Source organism: Arvicanthis niloticus, chromosome 14, assembly GCF_011762505.2.
Source record: "Arvicanthis niloticus isolate mArvNil1 chromosome 14, mArvNil1.pat.X, whole genome shotgun sequence".
Lineage (NCBI taxonomy): Eukaryota > Metazoa > Chordata > Mammalia > Rodentia > Muridae > Arvicanthis > Arvicanthis niloticus.
Window position 1 is genome coordinate 10943480 of NC_047671.1, and position 22848 is coordinate 10966327.

A 22848-nucleotide genomic window follows, 5' to 3' on the forward strand; every position below is an offset into this window, starting at 1 on the left:
CTCTTGCTGGCTTTGTTGAATGAGGCAGGATTCTCCACTGCTTAAGTGTATGTAAGCTTCTTCCTCATAAGATTCTAATCATTGAGCTCAGAGGTCTTGGGGTTACTGCCACCTTTCTTCATGCAGTTCTTCTCAAACTGCAAGAAACCACAATCTTTAGAGGGGAAAGAGCAATTAAAACATTCTTGCTAATGTTTAAGTCCAGTGTCATATATCTTAATACCATAATCGAGAAAAACTCTCCCCTCTCTCTAAAGCATTCTGAAATTCAGGGAAATATGAGCATAATCATGTATTTCAAATTTTAAAACAATTAAGCTGTTAGACAATAAACTTAAGGAAGTTCCAACATGTTAATCTTGGTTTCTCTTTCTTTTCCTTTCTGCTTTCTCCACTCTCAGGCATACGAGAGGCCCCAGAAACACTCAACACTTCAATATGACCCAGGTCTCTCCCAGGGCTTCACCAGTGACACCTTAAAACCAAAGCACCAGCAAAAAAGCAGCAGCCAGAGCCACATGGACTGGTCTTCCAACTCTGACAGTGGACCAGCTACTCAGAATTGCTTCATCAGTCCAGAGTCTGGCAGAGACACTGCAAGCACCAGCAAGATCCCAGCTCTTGAACCCGTGGCTTCCTTTGCAAAGGCCCAGAGTAAGAAAGGCAGTACAGGGGGTACCTGGAGTCAGTTGTCCAGCAGCAGCAAAGACCTGCTCTTGGGAAGTGTGGTACCATCCCCCAGCAGCCACAGCTCCCCAGCGACCCCTAGCAACTCAGCTGAGTGCAATGGACTCCAGCCACTGGGAGATCAAGACGGAGGAAGTACAAAGGAACTCCCAGAACCACCTGCTCTCAGTAGCAAGAAGAAGTCCAGTAAAAAAGATACGATAATCCAAACCATACCAAACTCAGATCTGGATTGGGTCAAGAGTGCCCAGAAAGCATTTGAAACCACAGAAGGGAAAAGGGAAGCCTACTCTGCAGACAATGCTAAAGAGGCATCGCCAACCCGGCAGAGCATCAGTTCTGTCAGTAATCCAGAAAATGATTCCAGTCATGTTCGGATTACTATTCCCATAAAGACACCTTCTCTGGATCCAACCAACCATAAGAGGAAAAAGAGGCAGTCTATTAAAGCTGTGGTGGAAAAAATCATCCCGGAGAAAGCACTGACTTCAGGGATTACTATGAGCAGTGAAGTTGTTAACAGGATACTTTCCAACTCAGAGGGAAGTAAGAAAGACCCCCGAGTCCCAAAGTTGGGTAAGATGATAGAGAATGAGCCCCACTCAGTTGGCCTTGAAACAGGTGGAATCACTGAGAAAACTGTCCCTGGAGGTGTGTCCAAGCAGAGAAAACTTCCCATAGTCATGACATCACCAACACGCTCAGAGCATGCTCCATCAGGAAAGCTGCCTGAGATCCAGCACCCCAAGTTTGCTGCAAAAAGGAGGTGTAGCAAGGCAAAACCTCCGGCTATGCTTCGAGAGGCAGTCTTAGCTACCGCCGAGAAACTGATGGTGGAGCCACCGTCTGCTTACCCCATTACCCCATCCAGCCCTCTATACACCAACACGGACAGTCTTACTGTGATCACGCCGGTCAAAAAGAAACGGGGACGACCAAAGAAGCAACCTCTGCTCACCGTGGAAACGATTCACGAAGGTACTTCCACTAGCCCTGTCAGTCCAATCAGCAGAGAGTTTCCCGGCACCAAGAAAAGAAAGAGGCGGCGCAATCTGGCTAAGTTGGCCCAGTTAGTGCCCGGAGAGGATAAACCCATGAGTGAGATGAAGTTTCACAAAAAGGTTGGAAAGCTTGGTGTGTTGGATAAGAAGACCATCAAAACTATCAACAAGATGAAGACGCTCAAGAGAAAAAATATCTTAAATCAGATATTGTCCTGTTCTAGCAGCGTGGCCCTGAAGGCCAAAGCTCCCCCAGAGACCAGTCCTGGGACACCATCTATTGAAAGCAAATTGGGAAAGCAGATTAACGTCAGCAAGAGAGGAACCATCTACATTGGCAAGAAGAGGGGCAGGAAGCCAAGAACAGAGCTGCCACCCCCGTCCGAGGAACCCAAAACAGCCATCAAGCACCCCAGGCCTGTCTCTAGCCAGCCGGACGTTCCACCCGTGCCTTCCAGTTTCCAGTCACCTGTGGCTTCTTCACCAGCAGCTGTGCACCCACTTTCAACACAGTTAGGTGGGTCCAATGGCAACCTGAGCCCCGCCAGCACTGAAACCAATTTTTCAGAATTGAAAACTATGCCGAACCTCCAGCCCATCAGTGCTCTTCCAACCAAAACCCAGAAGGGAATCCACAGTGGGACCTGGAAGCTTTCCCCACCCCGGCTGATGGCCAATTCCCCTTCACACCTTTGCGAGATTGGCTCACTGAAGGAGATCACATTGTCCCCTGTCAGTGAGTCCCATAGCGAGGAGACCATCCCGAGTGACAGTGGCATTGGGACGGACAACAACAGCACCTCCGACCAAGCAGAGAAGAGTTCAGAATCCCGGCGGAGGTACTCTTTCGACTTCTGTTCCCTTGACAACCCAGAGGCCATTCCATCTGACACCAGCACAAAGAACCGGCACGGCCACCGGCAGAAGCATCTCATTGTGGACACTTTTCTGGCCCACGAAAGCCTCAAGAAGCCAAAGCACAAGAGGAAACGGAAGAGCCTGCAGAACCGCGATGATCTCCAGTTTCTGGCTGAGCTGGAAGAGCTCATCACCAAGTTTCAAGTGTTCAGGATCTCCCACCGGGGCTACACTTTTTACCATGAGAATCCATACCCCAGCATCTTCAGGATCAACTTTGATCACTATTACCCGGTGCCATATATCCAGTACGACCCATTGCTCTATCTTCGTAGGACTTCAGACTTGAAGTCAAAGAAGAAGCGTGGTAGGCCTGCAAAAACCAATGACACCATGACAAAGGTGCCTTTTTTACAGGGGTTCAGCTACCCTATTCCCAGTGGAAGTTACTATGCACCCTATGGAATGCCTTACACATCATTGCCTATGATGAACCTTGGTTACTATGGTCAGTACCCAGCTCCTCTGTATCTATCGCACACACTTGGAGCGGCATCTCCCTTCATGAGGCCCACGGTACCACCACCCCAGTTCCACACGAGTTCCCATGTAAAGATGTCTGGGGCAACTAAACATAAAGCCAAGCACGGAGTCCACTTGCAGGGAACCGTAGGCATGGGCCTTGGTGACATACAGCCATCCCTGAACCCTCCCAAGGTGGGCGGGGCCACTCTGTCCAGCAATCGGCTCCATAAGAGGAAACACAAACATAAGCATAAGCACAAAGAAGACCGAATCTTAGGGACCCATGACAACCTGAGTGGTCTCTTTGCAGGCAAAGCCACAGGCTTCTCCAGCCACCTCCTGAGTGAGCGGCTCAGCAGTTCAGACAAAGAGCTCCCACTGGTGAGTGAGAAGAGCAAACACAAGGAGAGACAGAAGCACCAGCACGGTGAGGCAAGCCACAAGGTTTCCAAGAGCAACTTTGAGGTGGACACCCTGTCTACACTGTCACTTTCTGACGCCCAGCACTGGACACAGGCTAAGGACAAAGGTGACTTGAGCGGTGAGCCTGTGGAGTCGTGTGCTAAACGGTACTCTGGCGGTGGTGGAGACAGCACAAGATCGGAGAGTCTGGATGTGTTCAGTGAAATGAATCCTTCTGGTGACAAGTGGGACAGTGACGTGGTTGGGAGTAAGAGGCGGAGCTTTGAAGGCTTTGGGACATACAGGGAGAAGGACATCCAAGCCTTCAAGGTGAATCGCAAGGAGAGAGGTTCTTATGAGTCCTCCATGTCTCCAGGTAAGACCACATTTTTCTCTAGACTTGGACTTGCCAGTTAAGTCGTGGCCTTTGTAGTCTGAAGGCCAATCATGCTGGGCACATGTTTTGCAAAAAGCAGGGAGCAAAATGCCAATAGCCCCCCTTGCATGTTTGGATTTGCTGTGTATTTCATATACTGTTTACATGGTTTGCCTGTCTTTCTGTTCCACTAAAGTCAATGCCCGAGACAGCCTCGGTAACTCTAAATGACAGACATATGTGCTACGACTGTAGTTTTTGTTAAAGACACTGTTCTTATGTTATTAGGTCCTGATGATGTGGTACAGTTTACTAGTTGAAGGCTCTAAAACTGAATAGAATACCAACAACTAACAATGCCTGGGCTAAAAGAGAATGACACTGAGTGTGTGTGACACCTTGTCAATACAAGTCACCAATCTTGGATGAGAAATTTACCACAAGGTGAATGGAAGCTAACGATCAGAGAATCTTCAAGTCTAGCCAGTCAGGAAGCCACAGCCCTAAACCATGTTATCTGTTCTTTTCCATGATCATTAAGCAAGCTGGCACAGTCAGGACCCTAAACGGAACCCTTCACTGTATTCACATCGCTTGTACTAAGGGAAACGGCTTGGAGGAAGTTATTTTGTCTCCTTTACAACAGAACCACATCCCTGTGAACGCCCACTAAATTGGGATCTTTACTCACTGACGTCTAAACGAATATGTCCACTGCTTCCAGAAAGATCTCCCTCTCTGCCAGTTACTGTCAGGATTTCTTTGCTAACCTCCATGTCCACACAAATCTTTCCCTGCCATTCAGTTTTACGGTTTGGCAAACATATCCCTGTGTCCCTGTCCTTATAGTACATAATCCTTATAGTACATAATAGTACATAAGACCCCAAAGAGCACATCATTCCTTGGGAATTCCTTTAATGGGAATTGAAGAAGCTAAAAGGGTATCCTGTGTTTCTATTGTCCCCAAATGGTGTGAAACATTCTGGCCAAAGCCTGGTTTTAAGGGTCTCTTCGCACACTGTGAGGCTGCGGACATGATATTTTATCTCTGTTTATCTTTAGGGTGTCTCACTCACTCTCTGTCTTCTTGGGGAGTCCACAAATAGTGACTGTGAAAACAGTCAACTGAGAAAGAATGAATTATTTCTTATGCCAATGAGTTTTGGTTAGAAACTACTAAAGATTGTGTCATGTTGTTAGTAATTTGTGAGTTGTCATGGTGGTACATTGTCTTCTTAATGAAAGAGATTAGATTGTAGTCATGTCTCCTGGATTTGGTGACAGTGGTGAAAGTCACAAACGGCCCATTTATTCTGTCTGCCCAGAGTAGCTGTGGTTTTACTATTTCTCATTCAAAAGACTTCTTTGAAGTTACCTGGTTTCTTGAAGACCTAGGTGAAGTCAGCCTGGCATGGGGCACTGTATCAAATATGGACATGAGAAACAATGGTGTTGTTAGCATTGATCTACACTAACTGAACTAGTCATAGACAAAGTTTTTGTGAGGTTTTTTGTTTGGTTGTTTTTTTTAAGCATCATTTAGCTTAAAAGAATATTAAAGTTTTGCTAAGAAGTTATAAGAATCTAAAGTACATAGACCATAGGGAAAAATCCCAGAGCAAAAGTTAGTTGCCCTGGCACATTCCATTCAGATTTTTCTGTGGTCAGACATTTTTGCTGGGTGTTCAATGAATTCTCATGGTTTCTCAGTGGTGGTTCATCTCCAGGTACTATGAGTGCTCCTGGGATGTCCTCACTATAGCATTGCATTCATATGATTGCTAGTCCTTTATTCAAAATCCTATCTACCTCTTGTCTGTATCCCCATGTGATATTCAGTCAGCCATATGAGAGAGAAAGAAACAGCCATCCTGCCAAGGTTTTGAAAGTGAGCAGAGCTTCAGCAGAACTGGCTATTAGGCTCAGTTCCTTTATGAATTACTTTGGCCTAAAGCTTGGCATTCCTATTTCTTGGGTATTATCTGTCCATCTGTCACTCAAAGAAAAGGGCCAGGAATACGAGTAGTGTGTTTGAGTGCCTGAGGTTATATTTCATCCATTCCTTCCTAATATGCTTTCTACAGACCTAACCTATAGATACACATTGAGTGTTGTTTATCCCAAATACTTGAAGGCCACAACTATTTTAAATTTCATATTTCTTTATTTTCAAATATTTGCATTTATATAATGAGACATCTTGGGGATAAGACGAGGGTCTAAACACAAAATTCATTTATATTTCATATGATGTAGCATACACACACAGCCTGATCATAATTTTGTATGATCTTTTAAATATGCTTTTGGTGGGAAATAAAATTTATAATATGGGATTTTTCTAATTATGTCATATTAAGGTCTAAAATGTTTTAACTTTTGGAGTATATCAGATTTTGGATTTTCAGATAGATATGTTCATCTCATATTATTGTTTTTTAATGACAAATCTAAACACAAGACTCAAAGAGAGCCAATGATCTATCCATGTTCACACAGTTGTCTGGTTTGAAGCCAAGCAAGCTTAGTCTTTGTCTCCTGCACTGAAGTGCAGCTACAGCTCTTATGCAGATCAAGGGCAAGTCCAGAACACAGGTCCTGTTTCCTGAGTGCCCGCATGTGCAATAGGCTGTCCTAAATCTAATCCATCCTCCAGTGACATACATACCCTTTGCTAAGGTGTCACTGACAAATGATCATGTGATATTTGCAGAAGAAAACAAGGATTATTTGTTTATTATTATTTGAAGGAAAGGATTATTCTTTTACTTAGTCCCCAACTCAAGAAGAAAGGACCCTCATTGCCCTCTTTTAAACACAAGGTGAAAATAACTCTTAAGAATGTGTGAGCTTCTCTCCTTTCTGACATGCCATTTTCTGAGGATTCTTGCCACTGCTTTGTGTCAGTGTCTATTTTATCTGACTAATCCTACCCCCAACTTATTAATGGTTCATAATCACTGATGGCTTCTGTGTCTGAGTGAATTTTACTTGATGTCTCTGCTCATCTTGTTGAACAGCCCCTCCCTTTCACCCTTTGACCTACCAATGCCTGTGTCCTTCATGTACTCTCTAATTCTGCAGACCAAAACATTAGGCAAAAATGTCCTTGGCTATACTTAGAACCCAGTGTAAGGGTCTCTCAGAACTCTGGAGGGCATCTTCCTTAAAATGGAATTTTTCAAAAACCATGAAGTTCATTGAAAAAATAAGAAGCAGATAAAGTGACAGAAAGTTTACTGAAGCCATTGGAAGCTTCCAGAAACTGCATCTGAGTGGAGGTCCTGGTTGAATTTGACAACTCATGATGGGAAATGAGCGTCTGGGTTTTCCATGGTGTCTCTTCCTGCGCCCTTTGTTACTCCATGCCGGATTCACTTCCTCTGTCTCTGGATGTACTATTTCACATGAGCTATTTTTCTCTAAAATAGATATTGCTGCTCTATAGATATCATTCTATAACCTAGTGGGGACCAGGTTTAGGAGCTTAGGAGAGGGGGCCTTGCACACTCCCTGAGATCAGAGTTGATGAAAGGCACCATATAAATGTAAGTCATTACCATTCTGGAGAAAGGAATTAGAGACCCCATTTAGCAAAGGCAGCAATTGCACACACCATTTCATCCTTCCTGCCTGGCAAATTCTTCATCCCGCACTCCCTGGCCCTGCCAATGATTGCATTGTCTCATCAGCTCCCTTACCATCCTATGCAGGCTCCTTCCTAGTTCTCCTTCTTTCATTCCTTCCATGTCTTCTCCCTTAGGAGGCAGTGGGTTTTTGGAATTATTTTCTGGACGCATACCATCTGCTAAATCACCATTTTCTAAAATGCTTGTTTTGTGCCAAAAGTGTATAAATAATGAAAAGGGATAGTTTCAGGTTTGTACTTATCAGCATTATTTGAGGCTCCCTGTCACCAGGCATCACTGTCCCCCCACACATGCACAGGCTTCCAAAAGAGCAAACCTGTCCAGAGTTGACAACGCATAGTCAGAATGATGCCACGTACCTCCAAAGCCAAATCCCCGTAGATGGTGGGGGATGTCTCCTCTGTGACTGGTGATCTTCTTCTTCAGATTTCCTGGAAGCAATCTTTGCATATTTTGACCTAAAACTCTGCCATGTATGAGATATCACAAATGAACCTGCAGTCCAGGCTCTTCTCAAATAACGGAAAACCAGTAACAGGAGTCTATTTGCATATGGTACCTCTTAGTTGAGTGCCATTAGTAGACAAGGAAGCCAGCCCTCGTGCCCAAATGTCAAACACCTGCCTTGTGATGAATGGGGGTTGAGAATTAATCCTGAGTTCACCTCTCAGATATCAGAAACCCTGCCGTGTAGGTAACCAGATCCCCTGGAGCCTAGCCCACCCCACTTCTGGTGGCTTCTGTCTTGCCCTTTGCCAGCTCTTCTTATCAGCACTGCAGGGCATTTGAGGAGGCAGAATCTGCTGTCAGTCATCAGCATGACAGGGATACCCGTGCCAAAAGCAACAACTCCCCCCACGCCTGACTCCAAGCAGTTATTCAGAAGAAGGAGCTAGCCATGTGGATGAGATGTCATGAAAGCTTTACAGAAGAATCATGTGAAGACTGTGAAAAGGGAGGGGAAGGAAGGAGGAGGCTGATGAGAGGAAAAACTCAGATCATGAGAAAGGACAGTCTTAAATAAAGAATGGGTGAAGTATAATCTGTGTTACGTTAATCCAAGCAAAACTGCGTGTCTTCCTGCAGGAAGAGATGCAAGATTAATTAGGTACTAGCTGCCTTGTACCTCAGATGGGAGGTACCAATTTATATTTGTTCTCACTTGGGTCTACAATAATAAATGTTCTGACTAAACTTGAGTCTAGAATTCTAAAAGCACCAACTCTATTACAATGGAGTTTGAATATGAACACAAACTCAACAGTGGGCAACTTGAAAGAAAGCAGATGCTAAAATGCTGGTCACAGCATCATCTCTTCAGTGAAGTTTTGTAACAGGTTTCTACGGCCCATGATTTAATCTGTGAAAGTGACCTCATTGGGCATTTGGCCTCACCTTTACAGAAAGGTGGCACTCCTGCTCTGTGACCCCTACTAAAATTGAGCTTGCTCCTGGTGCAGGCTCAAGCCACAGTCACCCTCCTAGAAACAGAATATTGGAGTGCTAATGTGACTAATTATTTGGGGACAGAAAGAGAATTTTAGAGTCTGAATTTAAAAATCTTAGCAATGTAGATGAAACACTTAGCTTCACTTTCGAGTGTACAGACTTAAAAGGTTAAGCGTCTTTATCCAGTGACGTGTGTCTTATTATTTAAAGAATTCATTGTAGGGGGGTAAGGTTAACATTAAGCAGAGGAAAGAAGAAAGGGAGGGACTGGGGAGGATAAATGGAAAATGGAGAGATTGTCGGTTGTTATCTTTGTAAGCTGCTCTGGATAGAAAGTATCCATCATTGGCCATCTCTTGGTCCCAGGTCATCTCAATGGACCCATGTGTCAAAGTAGAAACAACACTTAAGGAAGACATTTTGTTTCTTTTTCATGTCTTAACCATTGCACATGGTTAGCCTCCCAAAGTCTCTCCTAATTGGAAGCCACGAATTTATAAAATTAAATACTGTAATATAACTCACCAGGAATGATTTTTTTAAATGAAAAAAAAAAAAAAAAAAGAACAGAAAACATAGATAAATAGCATCTCTTTTTGCAGCATAGAAATTAGGTAGTTGTGCCTTTAGAGCATCATGTCCCCAGGCTATTTCTCTTCCCACAGTTGGCAAACACCCTCCTGTCCTGGTAGAAGATTTTACGAGTAGGTCTGTGGGATTATGGAATTATACAGGCCCATGTGTGGATATAGAGAAGTTATAATAACTATAGACATGGCACTAAACCCACATGGAGCCTATGCTGACTAGAGAAATCAATACAGTGTGCCTTCCAAAGACAGATATGTCATTGCAAAAAGAAGAGCCAGAAAAGGATCTTTTCATTGTGTGCATGAACAAGCAGTTGAATGGATGCTAGGACTGTGCTCTAGCATTGAGAGACTTAGCACTTAATAGAGATTGACTAAGTCTAGGAGAAAATGACAAAGACAAGAAAAATGTATGTATTTGGTATCAAGAAGGTACTGTAGGTCTTGGTATTGTTCTAGGCAGAATTTTTTGCTGCCAAGAGTTTATAAGTCAGGAGACGCCTCTAGAAGAGAAAGAGAAAGTGACTTAAACTCACTATGTTGTAAGGCAAACTCAAAGGGCCACGAGAAAGGCACAAATAAACAAAATATCAAAACAGACCTGCCCATGTGAGGTGAGCCAGTTCTGTGCTCTCAATAGAGGAGAAGTAGGAGGCAGCCATATTGCTTTATAGCTGTTCTCATATTGATGGATTTTGTTGTGTGGTAGTATTCCTGGGGATATGTGAACAAACGCATCTATTCACTGTAGTGAGGAGACCAAGGACAGACCGAACTGAGACTATCACCAAAATCCAATGTTGGTGATCCAATCGATGAGATTTATTGGTGTTACATTAAAGATTATGGGTGAGAGGTTATTTTTAGGAGTAGAAAGGACTCAAAGGCGGCTGCATCAACAAAGCCCAGCCCAGATTTGGTAGTGGCTTATAAATCTGGAAACATGGAATACACTGTGGCTCAACAAGTTGGAGAGTATCAGTTTTCTAGGCAGTGGAGTTCAGTCTGAGCCTCTTCCAGAGAGCTAAACTCATTCCTGTCTCTTCCAGAAATTGCTCCTGGTCTAAGAATGTCTCAGCAGTCCTTACTATTTATTCAAGCTTGGGGAAGGAGGGACCTAGTGAACTTGATCAGTTTCTGAAGCTTCTGAATGTTTGTTTCCCAAGTTTAAGAAGCTTCTCTGCACAATGGAATGTTTCATCTAACTTTAGATCTCAACCCGACTAGTGGTGTTACCCTTTAATACAGTTCTTCAGATTGTGGTGACCCCAACCATAAAATTACCCTTTTCCTACTTTATAACTGTAATTTTGTACTGTTATGAATTGTAATATAAATATGTTTTCTAGTGGTCTTAGGTGATCCTTGTGAAAGGGTTGTTTGACTCCAAAAGTTTTGCAACCTACCAGTTGAGAACTACTACTTTAGAACATTCTGTATCTTAAGGAGCTTGCCTCCAATGGTTGAATTAAGTGGAAATTACTATATGGCAGTCTTGAAGAAATAAATGAGATATTTGGGAAAAGGTGATGGTGAAGATGTTCTGGGAAGCGGGTAAGAAGTGTGGTATCAAAAGGAAGCCATCTATAAAAAGATTTGTCAACAGAGTATTGGGAAATTATCATTAGTTGTTCCACTGAGGCTTAGATCTGGAGTTTAGGACTTATAGGAAATAAATTAACAAAGGATTGTGTGATTATCTTTTAAGGACTCTTCCCCCACATCTAGAGGGTCATATTTAATTATCTACAGTGGGGAACTACTTTTTAATCACATAAGATTTATTACATTTCTTGTCTTTCTTGACCCTTCTCTCAGACCTGTCCTGACTAAATTTGTGCAGTCACCAATTGGCTGGTATTCCCTTACGTGTTTGGATGACATCTACCACGTAATCCTCAATCACAGATGACAAATATAACAAAGACATCACTATGCAAACTGTGTGTTCATACAAATACATCACCAAAAACATTGTTGACTCATTTTTCTCTTTTCTAAATATTTTATTCTATTATTTTATGTGTATAAGTGTTTTTGCCTGCATATATGTATGTATTCTACTGACACATTTGGTGTCCATGGAAGCCAGAAGAGGGCATTGGGTCCCATGAGATGGGAGTTATTAGATGGCTGAGAGCTATCTTGTGGCTCCTGAAAACAGAACCCAGTTCCTCTCCAAAGGCAACAAAGACCCTGAACCAATTCTTCAGGTCCTCATTTTATCCTTTTTAGCTAAAGTCAAGGAACATTCTAATATTTTGCTTCCAGGCAATTAGGAGACTCATGGCACTTGAACCAAACTAGAGAAAGTAGTGGTTCTGGTGACTCAATGAAGCAACCCTTAAGTCAGAGATTGTCAGTACATCACAGAGCTCAATATTAACCAAAGAAGAGAATCATGGTGGATAAAGGAGCAGATGAAAGAGAGAACACATTGAGCAGAGAGGTGAGAAATCAGAGAAGATAAAAGGAAGAATACAACATTTGTATCGGGAAGCCTAGGGTTCCAAGAAGACAGTGTCTAAGAAATGGCACATAGAGCTGGAAGCTCAGAGCCCCCAGACTTGGTGACTAGATGCAGGTTTGTGTAAACAAACTGAAAGCAAGAGAAAAGTTTGTAGTTATGTATTAGGTGCTTATATGTTTGTGGCTTGGTAGGCTGGGTACCGAATCCAGGTGAGGTGGCAAAGTTAATGAGTGAGTAGTTACATAGCTGTTTTCCCAGGGCATAGGTAACTTTGGAAACCTAACACACTGTCCTCTTCTCTGTTATTCCACTTACCATGTAGGCAATAAAACTGCAAGGTTCTAGGACAGAAAATGAAACAGAGTAACACTGGCACTTTTGGAACATGATAATGACCATTAGAAAACTTCCAAAACCTTTTATTTGTGCTGCCATAGAAACCAGCTATGGTACTATGGTACATGGAGAGACACTCCCAGTTTCCTTGAATTCAAATAAATGTATCTTTCACTGAAAGTTTTATATGCTCAAAGTCTTATCCCAGTCCTCCAGAGATGTCTGCAACTGTGTAAAGTATATTCACACATTTAAAATCATGTCAAAACTGTTTTGGTGGCATGTTCCTGAAATCTGAGTATTTGGGAGGTAGAGACAGGAAGATGAGGAGTTTACACACATCTTTGACCACATAGTGAATTTGAAACTAGCCTGGGTTACATGTCTTTGTTTCAAAAAATGTAAAATAAAAATAATTATAAACTGTTCATTCATTCAACACATAGTTTAGTGACAAGAACAATTAGAGAAGAGAGAAGAAAATAAAAACCAAGGGTGAGAAGTGACCATTTATACATTCATACATGTTTTCATATACACATGCATGCATACACATGATATATATTATGTAATGCAGACCAAGTGAAAGCTATACTGACTCATTGAACAATGATGACAGCTGTAAAACTTCGGAATTCAAAATAACAATACGCTCAGTGAAAAATAACACACTGAATCTAAGATAGTAGTACACAGTGGAAGAATCTCACAACATCACTGGATGGACAGCACAGTTAAGGATATAGGCTAGGATGCAGGAAGGTACCCAGTTAGATTAAAATTTGCAGCTAAATGAGGATGGATTTTCAAGTGACATGGTTTCATAAGTAGAAGGTGCAACTGCATCATCAATGACGAAAGGATACAAATTAAAGAGTAATGAGCCTAAAACCTGTTGAATTGGTTCGAAGGGCTACAGAAAATGATGAAGTACCAGGAAACAAGCCTATCCTCAAGGACAGTGTATGACAAAGACGGTGGATACAGACACACCTACAGAGTGGTTAGGATAATGGGAGTTCATATGTTCAATGACTAAAAAAAAGGTGCCTGATACATTCCTTAAGAAGATAAAACATGTGGAAAGCTAGTTAATAGTGGTGTTTGTATGATTGCATGAGGATTCAATATAAGTTATATCAAGAAGAAGACATTATGGGTAATGGTGTGTCAATAGTGGGACAAGGTACAATAGGGGCCTGGGCTGTAGCTTTCCACTCTGGCCCAGAGAACAGGAGATGTAGAAGGTGGGTAATGAGTCAATTAGAATTGTCACTGTCCCTGTTGATGGAGAATCTGGAGATCCTCACTGGGAGGAAAGTCTTCCTCTGTCACATGTCTCAATAGGTTGTTATTCTTTTCAAAACCTACCACTTGTTCAATCTTCAGTAGTCCCTGAGGCAAGCAGAACGTCGTTGCTTTTCCACTTGGCAGATGGAAGAATCAGACCCCAGTGTCTCTGGGCCAGAGTTACACAGAAAAGCAACCCAGGTGTCATGAAATTTCCCAGCATCATTTTACTTCTTAAGTCTTTGACAAGGTCAATAGTGTGACTCAGCTTCTGACCTATCCCAACGGAACAGACCGTGGAAGCTGGAATAATCTGCTAGCCAAAAGTCACTGAGTTTTTGCTAAAAAATATTTCTGATGTGAAGGTAGCACTTTGGAGCCAGGATGAGCAAAGCTCAGAACATAAGAGGACCATTGCTGGATGTAGTGTTTTTAATCCATCTGAAGATAGAGACTTTGGGTAGTATGTGGACAACCTGAGACTAGCAAAGTAGACCCAGAGTAGAATGAGAGCGCCCTTTCTCACCTCATTCCAAAACATAGAAACTAGGTTCCATGTGAATGGAGGAATATAGACTAGTGTGCCTACAAAGAAGAGGATGCCAACAATAAGAACAAGGAATGATCCCTGAGGGAACCCTGGGGCTGGGACTACACATCAAAGTCAAAATTGTTAGAGGAAAAAAAAAATCTGTCCATTTTTAAATGTCTACCATATATTAGGATGGGTTTGTATTTCCTTTTCATATTTAATATTACAGATAAGACCAACAAGGTAAAAGTATTTATCTTATTGAATATAATTCTTTATTTTGCTTTACTTTTATTTCACATTCATTTCAATACTATCCCAAAGAAACAATTGTCTAATATGTGTAAGTCTTGGATAGTTTTGTAGCAATAATTACTACATAAAGGACACATTTTCAGCCTTTGAGAGGCATTGTCTTAACCCTACAGATTTGTAGTAGTCTGTCAATCCAATCTCATACACTGTTAGTACTAAGTACTGTTTTTTTTCCAACAGCAACAACATCGATGAATTCTTTGCCCAGAAGCATTTGGCTTGAGGGTATCCAATGCACCTAAAAAAATGTGGCCTCTGAGAGAATTGTAGCAAAACACAGCAACCCACTAAGGACCTTACAGAATTAGGGCTGTGTCTCAAAACTGATAAACTGGGACATTTTTATTGTTTTATTCTAATAAATTTAAGAGTCTTATTAGTAAAGAATAAGAGGAGGGAACGTCTTATCCTTGAGATGAGATGGAAGAGCCTAAGAAGGAAAAGGTACGCTGCCTATAGTCCCACTGCCCCAACAGGCTTCATGATAGTGTATGCAAACTGGTCCCCAACCCAAGGTAATCATCACTCTGCATCTTTGCCCCATCTGCTTTTCTTCCCACTCCCCAGTTTAAGTTACAATAAATCACCTTCCCCTCATCCTCTCCTCTTTCTCCTCTCTTCCTATCACTACTTTACTTGTCTGCTCTTTCAAGTTTTCTCCTAAATGCCTCTTCATATTAGACTGTGATAACCATTCCTTCTGCATGTTGTCACTACGCACACAGAGAATATTTTAAAAATAAATGCAGCAGCCATTGGACATGCAACCATCAGATCTCCAAATTTTCCTGCATAGCTAAAGTCATCATAAGACTTACAGTGCCAAGACAGGAATGCACAAGGGAATAAATTACTCAGGACTAGAGACAGTTGCCAAAATACTTTCCTAAGAGTCACTAAGTATGAGTTGCTTTTTTTCATAACAGAATGGGACAATGTTGAATAATCCAGGCAGTGTCAGTTACAAATGCTAACTCCATTTTACTTAGATATATACATGCACATGTATACACACACACACACACACACACACACAGACAGACAGAGACACAGAGAGAGAATTACCTAGCCAGTCATAACTATTCCCATCAGTCAATGTTGTCATCACTTGTATCATATAGACTTAGAGGGAAAGCACTGGCTCATAATTTTAGGCTACAATATAAAGGGTTGACTAGCAATTCTTTATTTTCCTTCCTGACACACCTGTGGATATTTCTAAAGTGAAGTTTAAAAGCCTTAGCTCCCATTTCAGAAGAAAATCCTGCTTTGTCCGTTGTTCTTCCTCACGTGGTTAGGTTATAGGTCCATGTGCTGCTGCACTTGGGGTCAGTGTGTGAGACACAAGGCAAAGAAAGCATCCTCAGTGTCCATAGGCAGTGCCAGTGTCACGGAGGATTTGGTCAAGCAGCAGGTCAGCTTTTCTCTTCAGATTTTCTTCAGTTATTTTTCTATGTCTACTTCACATTACTTATAAGAGGGGCGGTGCTTTCTAAGTGTTAGCCTCAAAGAGAAGAGTCCTGTTTCTGAGACTTGGCTTTGCCAAGGGCAAGGACTTTGAGCACTGGATTCTCTTACCTGAGCCATCCCCAGACTGGTGTGTCAGCTCCACTACACTACAAAAGCCATCAAGAACCCTGAACCAAAACATTCATATGGACTCACCTTCCCTGAGCCAACAGTTGGGATTTGTGAATCCTGAACAATACTTCTGTAATCGAGGTATGCGTTTTGTTCTTTGGAATAACACAGAGCCAAGCTGTATTATATCAGTTTCTGGCTTACAACTCTAACTAAAATATATAAATTATTTAAGTATAAAAAGAAAACTATAGTAGTTTTTCAGAGAACATCTCTGAAGCCAGCTGTAGTTACATGAATAATTGATGCCAGGTGTGGAAATATCAATTCCTGTTGTGTCAAGTCCAAATTCTGGGTCTTAAAAGACCCTTTGTGGTCTCCCCACACAGGTCTTGCTTTGTCTCCTAATAATTTTCAACTCATTCTTGTGCTGGGAGTCCTGTTAAAACTCCTCTGTGTGCTATTAACCCTTCCTCCATCTGAGTCTCCAGGCTCCACACTGGCCTTCTTCCTGTCTAATGGCTGAGTTTTCACCTGCCTGCCCAACCACACCTCCAAGTGTCCTAAGCTAGCCCAGCACCTCCCGCTACTCCGATGGGACTAACGATTTCCTTTTTACTTGGTTGCTTATTTGCACTTGGCCTTGTGTTGTTTACATTTTTTGTAACAGAGAGATGTTATCTGCTCACCCACATCAAATCTGGGTGATCAGGATCAGATGGTGCTCTGATCTGTGTGGCTGAAGTGATGCTTGAGTTGATGCTGAGAACAGATGTCACTGACCAGCTGACTGAGCTCTTCTTTGCAAACTGGCAACCACTCTGAGAAGCAATTGCTTAAAAACAATTTTTTCAGCTTCAAAGGCAAACTAATATAGCAAGAAAATCCCAAGAGTTCAAGACGTTGCTGTGTATAGTAACCTCCGGACAACACCAACCCTACCAATTTCATCACCTTTGGCCAGGGAGCCTCTCCAATACACCTCTTCTATTAATATCTACATTGAGAGCCAAATAAAGGTAGAATGCACATAGGGTCCCCCCCACCACCACGTATACATTGCTTGCCTCCTAGATGTCAATATCTTTGTCCCCTTTCATATCCATTTTGGATAATATATTTAAGCAGAGAAAATACAACACACCAGTCTGTTCTCAAATGGCATTCTTTTGAAACAGCACGCTTTCTTTCCCCATTATGCTCCCACCTGGATGAGGCAGAATCTGCTCTGAATACACAGAAATGCACAGAGAGGCTGGACCACAGTTGTATCTGCTGATGACGATAGAGCTGCGAGATGATGCAGTTATAGAGAATAAGCAAGCAAATCCCCGTTCCTGTGTCTTGAGAAAGGTGGAGACTCAGTCTCTCTGGCATTTGGTCTGTGATAGTTAAGAGTGTTCCCATTTTGTGGGCCAATTTATCTGCAACCATAGTGCAGCCATAAAGACAGAAATGGGACTTGTGCTCCTTTTCTAGTTCCGCTTTGACAAAGTCCAAAAACGTAGCAACTTAAAGCAATACAAAGCTATTTCCGTTTCTACAGAGCAGTCTAGGGGCCTTTGCTGAGTCCTTTGCTAAACCCCACCAGGAGCTAAACTCAAGGTGTGACTGAAGCTCTGTTTCTTACTAGAGCTTCTGGAGAAGTAGTCACTTTCTGTGTGTTTGGGGGGAAGATTCCTGGGTGTTATCAGCAAGAGGAGACCAGTTAAGTAGAATGGTATGGTGGCAGCTATGTCTAGGGCCAAGTCCAACAGTCATGTGGTACCTTGGTTGTTTAGGTGGTTCCAGAACATCCTACAGTTCTATGTTTGCATAGCTTAGGGGCCTGTTTGTGATCAAGCGTAAGTACTGGGAGGACATACACAGAATATGTATAAAAATCAAAATGGCTCTCAGTCTTAGCTTCTTTTCACAGTGCAGAACTATTGGTCTGCTCTATGCGAACAGAAAAATAGCTCCTCTGCTTCCATTTCTTGCTGACATTTCTTTTCGGTGGGAGTGAGGGCTGGGGGTTCACTCAACGCACACTGTAACTCATGGCGCTGCTCTGTGGCATTTTCACAAAATACCAACCACCAGAATCTCATAATCACAAAAACATGTGCTTTCTCCTCAGATCCACTAAAATTCTTTCTCTCATTAAAAAATAGAAAGTTCAGAAATTAAATTAGAAAGCTGAACTCGGTATCTCTAAATTCTTTTGGTTTGGGGGGTAGGGGGTGGGGTACGGTTGTCCAAATTTCCTCTCAGTTAAATACTCTTGAATGGGAAAAATTGTGCAAAATGTCTGAAGAGTTGAGACGCTGACATGAGGGGGAATTTATATTTCCTTAGTATTAAACGAGAAGAAGAAAAACCCTCAGTTACGTTTAATCTTTAGGAACGTAGTACCCCGTCCAACCCGCAAACTGTTGGCAGAATCCTAACTCTACACAAAATGTTCTTTTAAACTGTTTCCCCTCCCAAGCCTTTCCCGTGAAGTTATAAATCTCAGCATTTAGAATTGCTTTTATTCAAATAGAGTATGGACTGTAGGTTGGCCCCTTTGGCATCGTGTTGCTGGCAGCCTGGTAGAGAGATGGTCCCAAGAAAAGCAGGCATGGTTAACTGACTGACTGACGGGCCTGGATTTGACATTCTATGTGAAACCCCATCTATCCCTCCTCTACCAAGTACCGACTTTGTGAAGCTGTGACTTAATAACTCTCTCTCCCCAGGAAGTTTAACCCAACCCTTTACAACACTATGGTTATTTGGAAAAATGAATTTCAATGAAGATCGACCTCCACCACAGCGTGGGCTGCTTTGTCTGTTTATGGCTGGCCTCTCTGTTCTGCCCAACTGGCTTTCCTTCAGGAGTTACTACAGCAGGCACATCTGTACAGCCTCAGGCTTAGCTGCACCTGGAAATATCCCAAATCATGCCCACTTCCATCAAATAGGCTAGTTGATGCCTTGAGTCAGATTCTGTCCTTGAGTCAAGAAATAGTACTCACTATCTGGTTGTTTTGTATGTTTTTAAATTATAGGTATGTATGTGTGTGTATGTATGTATGTATGTATGTATGTATGAATGCAACTCCAGAAGATCATCTCAGAGACTCAATCCAGACTGTGATGGGCCCCTTCTGATTAAAGCTATTGTGCTATCACTGAAAGGAAAGAGACTGAGAGGAACTGACCAAAAGAGCAACCCTGAAGGGCTTGGGAAAATGAATGTGAGGACCCAGTGTCAGCCCATTTCCTTGTGATCAAAAATGGGAACTACAGTAATTGACACCTCCTCTAGTCTGTTTGCTTATAACATTGTAGCATAATACCTGACCCCTGGAAAACGTGAAAGGTTAGCACTCTGACCGATTATTAAGCATGCACACAATATATACGGAGATTTTTGTGACCTAAGCTGTTGCCTTCCAGGGCCTAAGGGGAGAGGGCCACATAAAGGTAGGAGGGGGCATTGACATGGCTTTGATGCTGAATATACACTTATTAAACCAAATGACTACAAAAAGCTTCCTTTACCTGTCTGCACCCTCCCCTGTTGGCTATGTACTGGACTCTGCCCCATGGGCATTTGAAAATGGCATTGCTTTCGAAAAATATCTCTCCTTCAAGTACTACTCAGAGCAAAGGGCTAGGAGACAAGAAGACCACCTAGGAAACAATAATTATGCCAGCTAAAAGACTCTGAGTTTGAAAACAAGCTGAGCTACGGAGTGGGAAAAAGAAGGAAGAAGCTGAGTGCTGTGACGGAGGACTCCAGAATTGCCCGGCAACCGGAAGGAAGTGGAGGAAGGACCTAGGATTACTCACTCAGAACACATCACATATGACTCCTGTCACTCGTCCTACTCTGGCATAATGTGTTGTTTTCATATATAAATCATTTTGAGGATTTATATTAATGGTCAGTGAGGCTCTCTGTTTCAAATATGGGAGACCGCCACAGGTACCTAATGTGTCTTCATGGGCACATCAAATGGAGGAAAACTAATTAAACATATGCACAAAATCCTGGGAAAACAAAAACCCAACAACCCAGACACACACACACAGAGAGAGAGAGAGAGAGAGAGAGAGAGAGAGAGAGAGAGAGAGAGAGAGAGAGAGAGAAATAATAGGATGTCACCTGGTTTGTAGAGATAAAAGAATGTCCAATCTCTTCTGCAGTGTTACGAACAAGATGAGTGAGACCAGAGCAGACCAGTCCCATGGAACAGGGCCAGTTTACAAACTTACTTAACACACATACACCAAATGTGCTACATGAAGACATGGAAAATGATGGGAAAAGACACCTGAGTCAGAATATTTGAGTGACTCTCCTCAGAATTAAAATTACTGTTGTCTTCATCTGTGTAAGCCTGTGTCCCTCACAAAGTCACTTTTTGAAATCTAATTTGAGCAGTATCTGCTTAGCTACATCTCCCCATGGCCCTGTTATCAATAGTTATAATGGGTAAAAATAACGATTGGAAATCTTCAGATGCAAAGACAGAAACTTTCCCTTTAGTGCTTTCGCTTCTCTGACCTTAAGATTCAATCTGCACTCAAAAAAAAAAAAAAAAAAAAAAAAAAAAAAAATCACAATAAGGCCCAGGGGTTGTGGCCCCGTGAACACTGTGTATCTTGGGACAGTTCCCACTCTCATCTCTGAGGCTGTTTGTTAACCACATACTGTTCACCAGTTTGGACTTTGGAGTTAAGTCTACTTCTTGCCAATCAATTATCTTACACAGAGATAAATTGATTTATGACATTTTCAAATTTTCCCATGTTATTAGCCCTATCACTTTAAAACTGCTGAAATGATTTATTGAGTTTTTGAAATTTAAGTGTAAAAGCCCTGAAACTATCTCAGGTCCAGCACCCCAAGTAGAATGAACTGTACTCTTTGAAGCAGTTTGAATATTAAATACAGTTTTTTTAAAACTGTGATAACCACAACATAGCACTCAACAGGAATGAATGATGTGGTTTATTCTATATAGGACATCACTTTTCCCAAGTTACTGACCTACAAAACTCTTAGTTTCCAAAATCCGTCTACTAGCATGTCAAGAACATCAATGCTACACAAGAGATGCTTTGGTAAATGCAAGCCTAGTTTAACTTCCTGAGACTCAAAATGACTAGTTGACGTTCTATGGGTTAAGTATCCTTCCTGTCTGAGAGCAAATAGTGGTAGGCAAGTTTACACTAAGAGAGCTGGTCCTTAAACCTGGGACTCTTTTCTCTACTTTGTGATATTAATTTGCAGAGTATACTCCTCCTTTGATTGCGCAGGTATATTCATTAGAATTGAGCTAGGCTCTGGAGAATGAATGCGATTGTAAATATATGTGCACGTACTCATACATGCACCAGAGTTCTCCAAGGGATAGAAACTCCATCTGCACAGCATCCAGGAAAGGTACTGGAGAATGAAGCAGATGCAGAGAACCCTTGTTGGAGCCACTGTGATTTTGGAGGCTCCTTGTTTTCAGGCAGTATTAACCTAAGCCTGTTGCAAACGCCGAAGCTTGGCTCACACTTGCGTAATGAAGTTGCAACATTAATAAACTCCAAAGCAAGTGAACCTGAGTGTGTAAATAATTAAGTCACGCAGGGGAAGGGGGACAGTTCAGGAAGAAAATGTTGTTTTCCAAGAACTTGGGCTGTGGGGAGTATTAGAGCCTTTATCTGATTAGGGTATTACTTCAAGGCATAGATCTATTTAAAGCTAAGAGTGGACCAGCCAGCGTGCAAGGCCCTAGGATGGTAGTCCAAGTTAATGTCCAGAACTGAGTGTCATCAGTGCAAGTAGAGATATAATTCATTATAGGTATGGCTAGTGGATGTTAGGGATACAACTCGGTAGATGTGGACCCAGCTCATCCATTCCCTAGCTAGATGAGTCGGGCAAGTCACTTGCTTCTTTCATCAGTAATACGTGAATAATTACCATACATAGATGAGCTGCGAAGGTTAGAGTAGAACATAGAACACGGTAGTGTTTACATATGAGTGTTTAATAGGTACTTATGTATTCATCTTTCTGTTGTTAATCTGAGATTCGTGGTCGCTGGGAAGGGAACAACGAAGAGAGACAAAATTAGAATCAGACAAGACAGCAGTCATGAAGCCAGTCTGCAGCTCTCAGGCAACTTAATGTGCGCAGACCTCAGTTTCCACATCTCTTAAAGTGAGGGAAATGGGCTCTACAGGAGACTTAATATTGAGATCAAAAGATGAATAGTTATTTCATTCATGGAAAAATGGGTCTCAAAGCTGCAGTGAGTGGTCTTCCTGAAGCAGCTCTCACTGTCTCCAAGGCCTCTCCAGTCTCAAGCCCTGAAACAGTGTCTTTACCCTTAATACAAAACTGACCCCAGAGCATGGAAAAGCTTCTTTTTTTTTATTGGATATTTTACTTATTTACATTTCAGATGTTGTTTCCTATCCCCTTCCCCCCCGAAACCCCTTATCCCATCCCCCTTCCTCCTGCTTCGATGAGGGTGTGCACCCATCCACCTACTCCCGCCTCCCTGCCCTCTAATTCCCCCACACTGGGGCATCCTGCCTTCACAGGAACAAGAACCTCCTCTCCCACTGATGCTCAGCAAAGCCATCCTCCCATACATATACAGCTGGAGCCATGGGTCCTTCCATGTGTGTTCCCAAGATGGTGGTTTAGACCCTAGGACCTCTGGTTGGTTGATATTGTCACTCTCCCCATGGGGCTGCAAGCCCCTTCAGCTGCTTCAATCTTCTCTCTAACCAAAAGCTCCTTGTAGT

General features: G+C 42.4%; 1 protein-coding gene across 1 annotated transcript in view; it reads left to right on the plus strand.

Annotated features, from left to right (window-relative positions):
- Setbp1 (SET binding protein 1) overlaps positions 1 to 22848 on the plus strand; it is a 349619-nt gene that overhangs the window by 241563 nt on the left and 85208 nt on the right. Inside the window, exon 4 of the mRNA XM_076912387.1 lies at positions 402 to 3849. Coding sequence (XP_076768502.1) covers positions 402 to 3849 — 3448 coding nt within the window. The remainder of the gene's footprint in view (positions 1 to 401; positions 3850 to 22848) is intronic.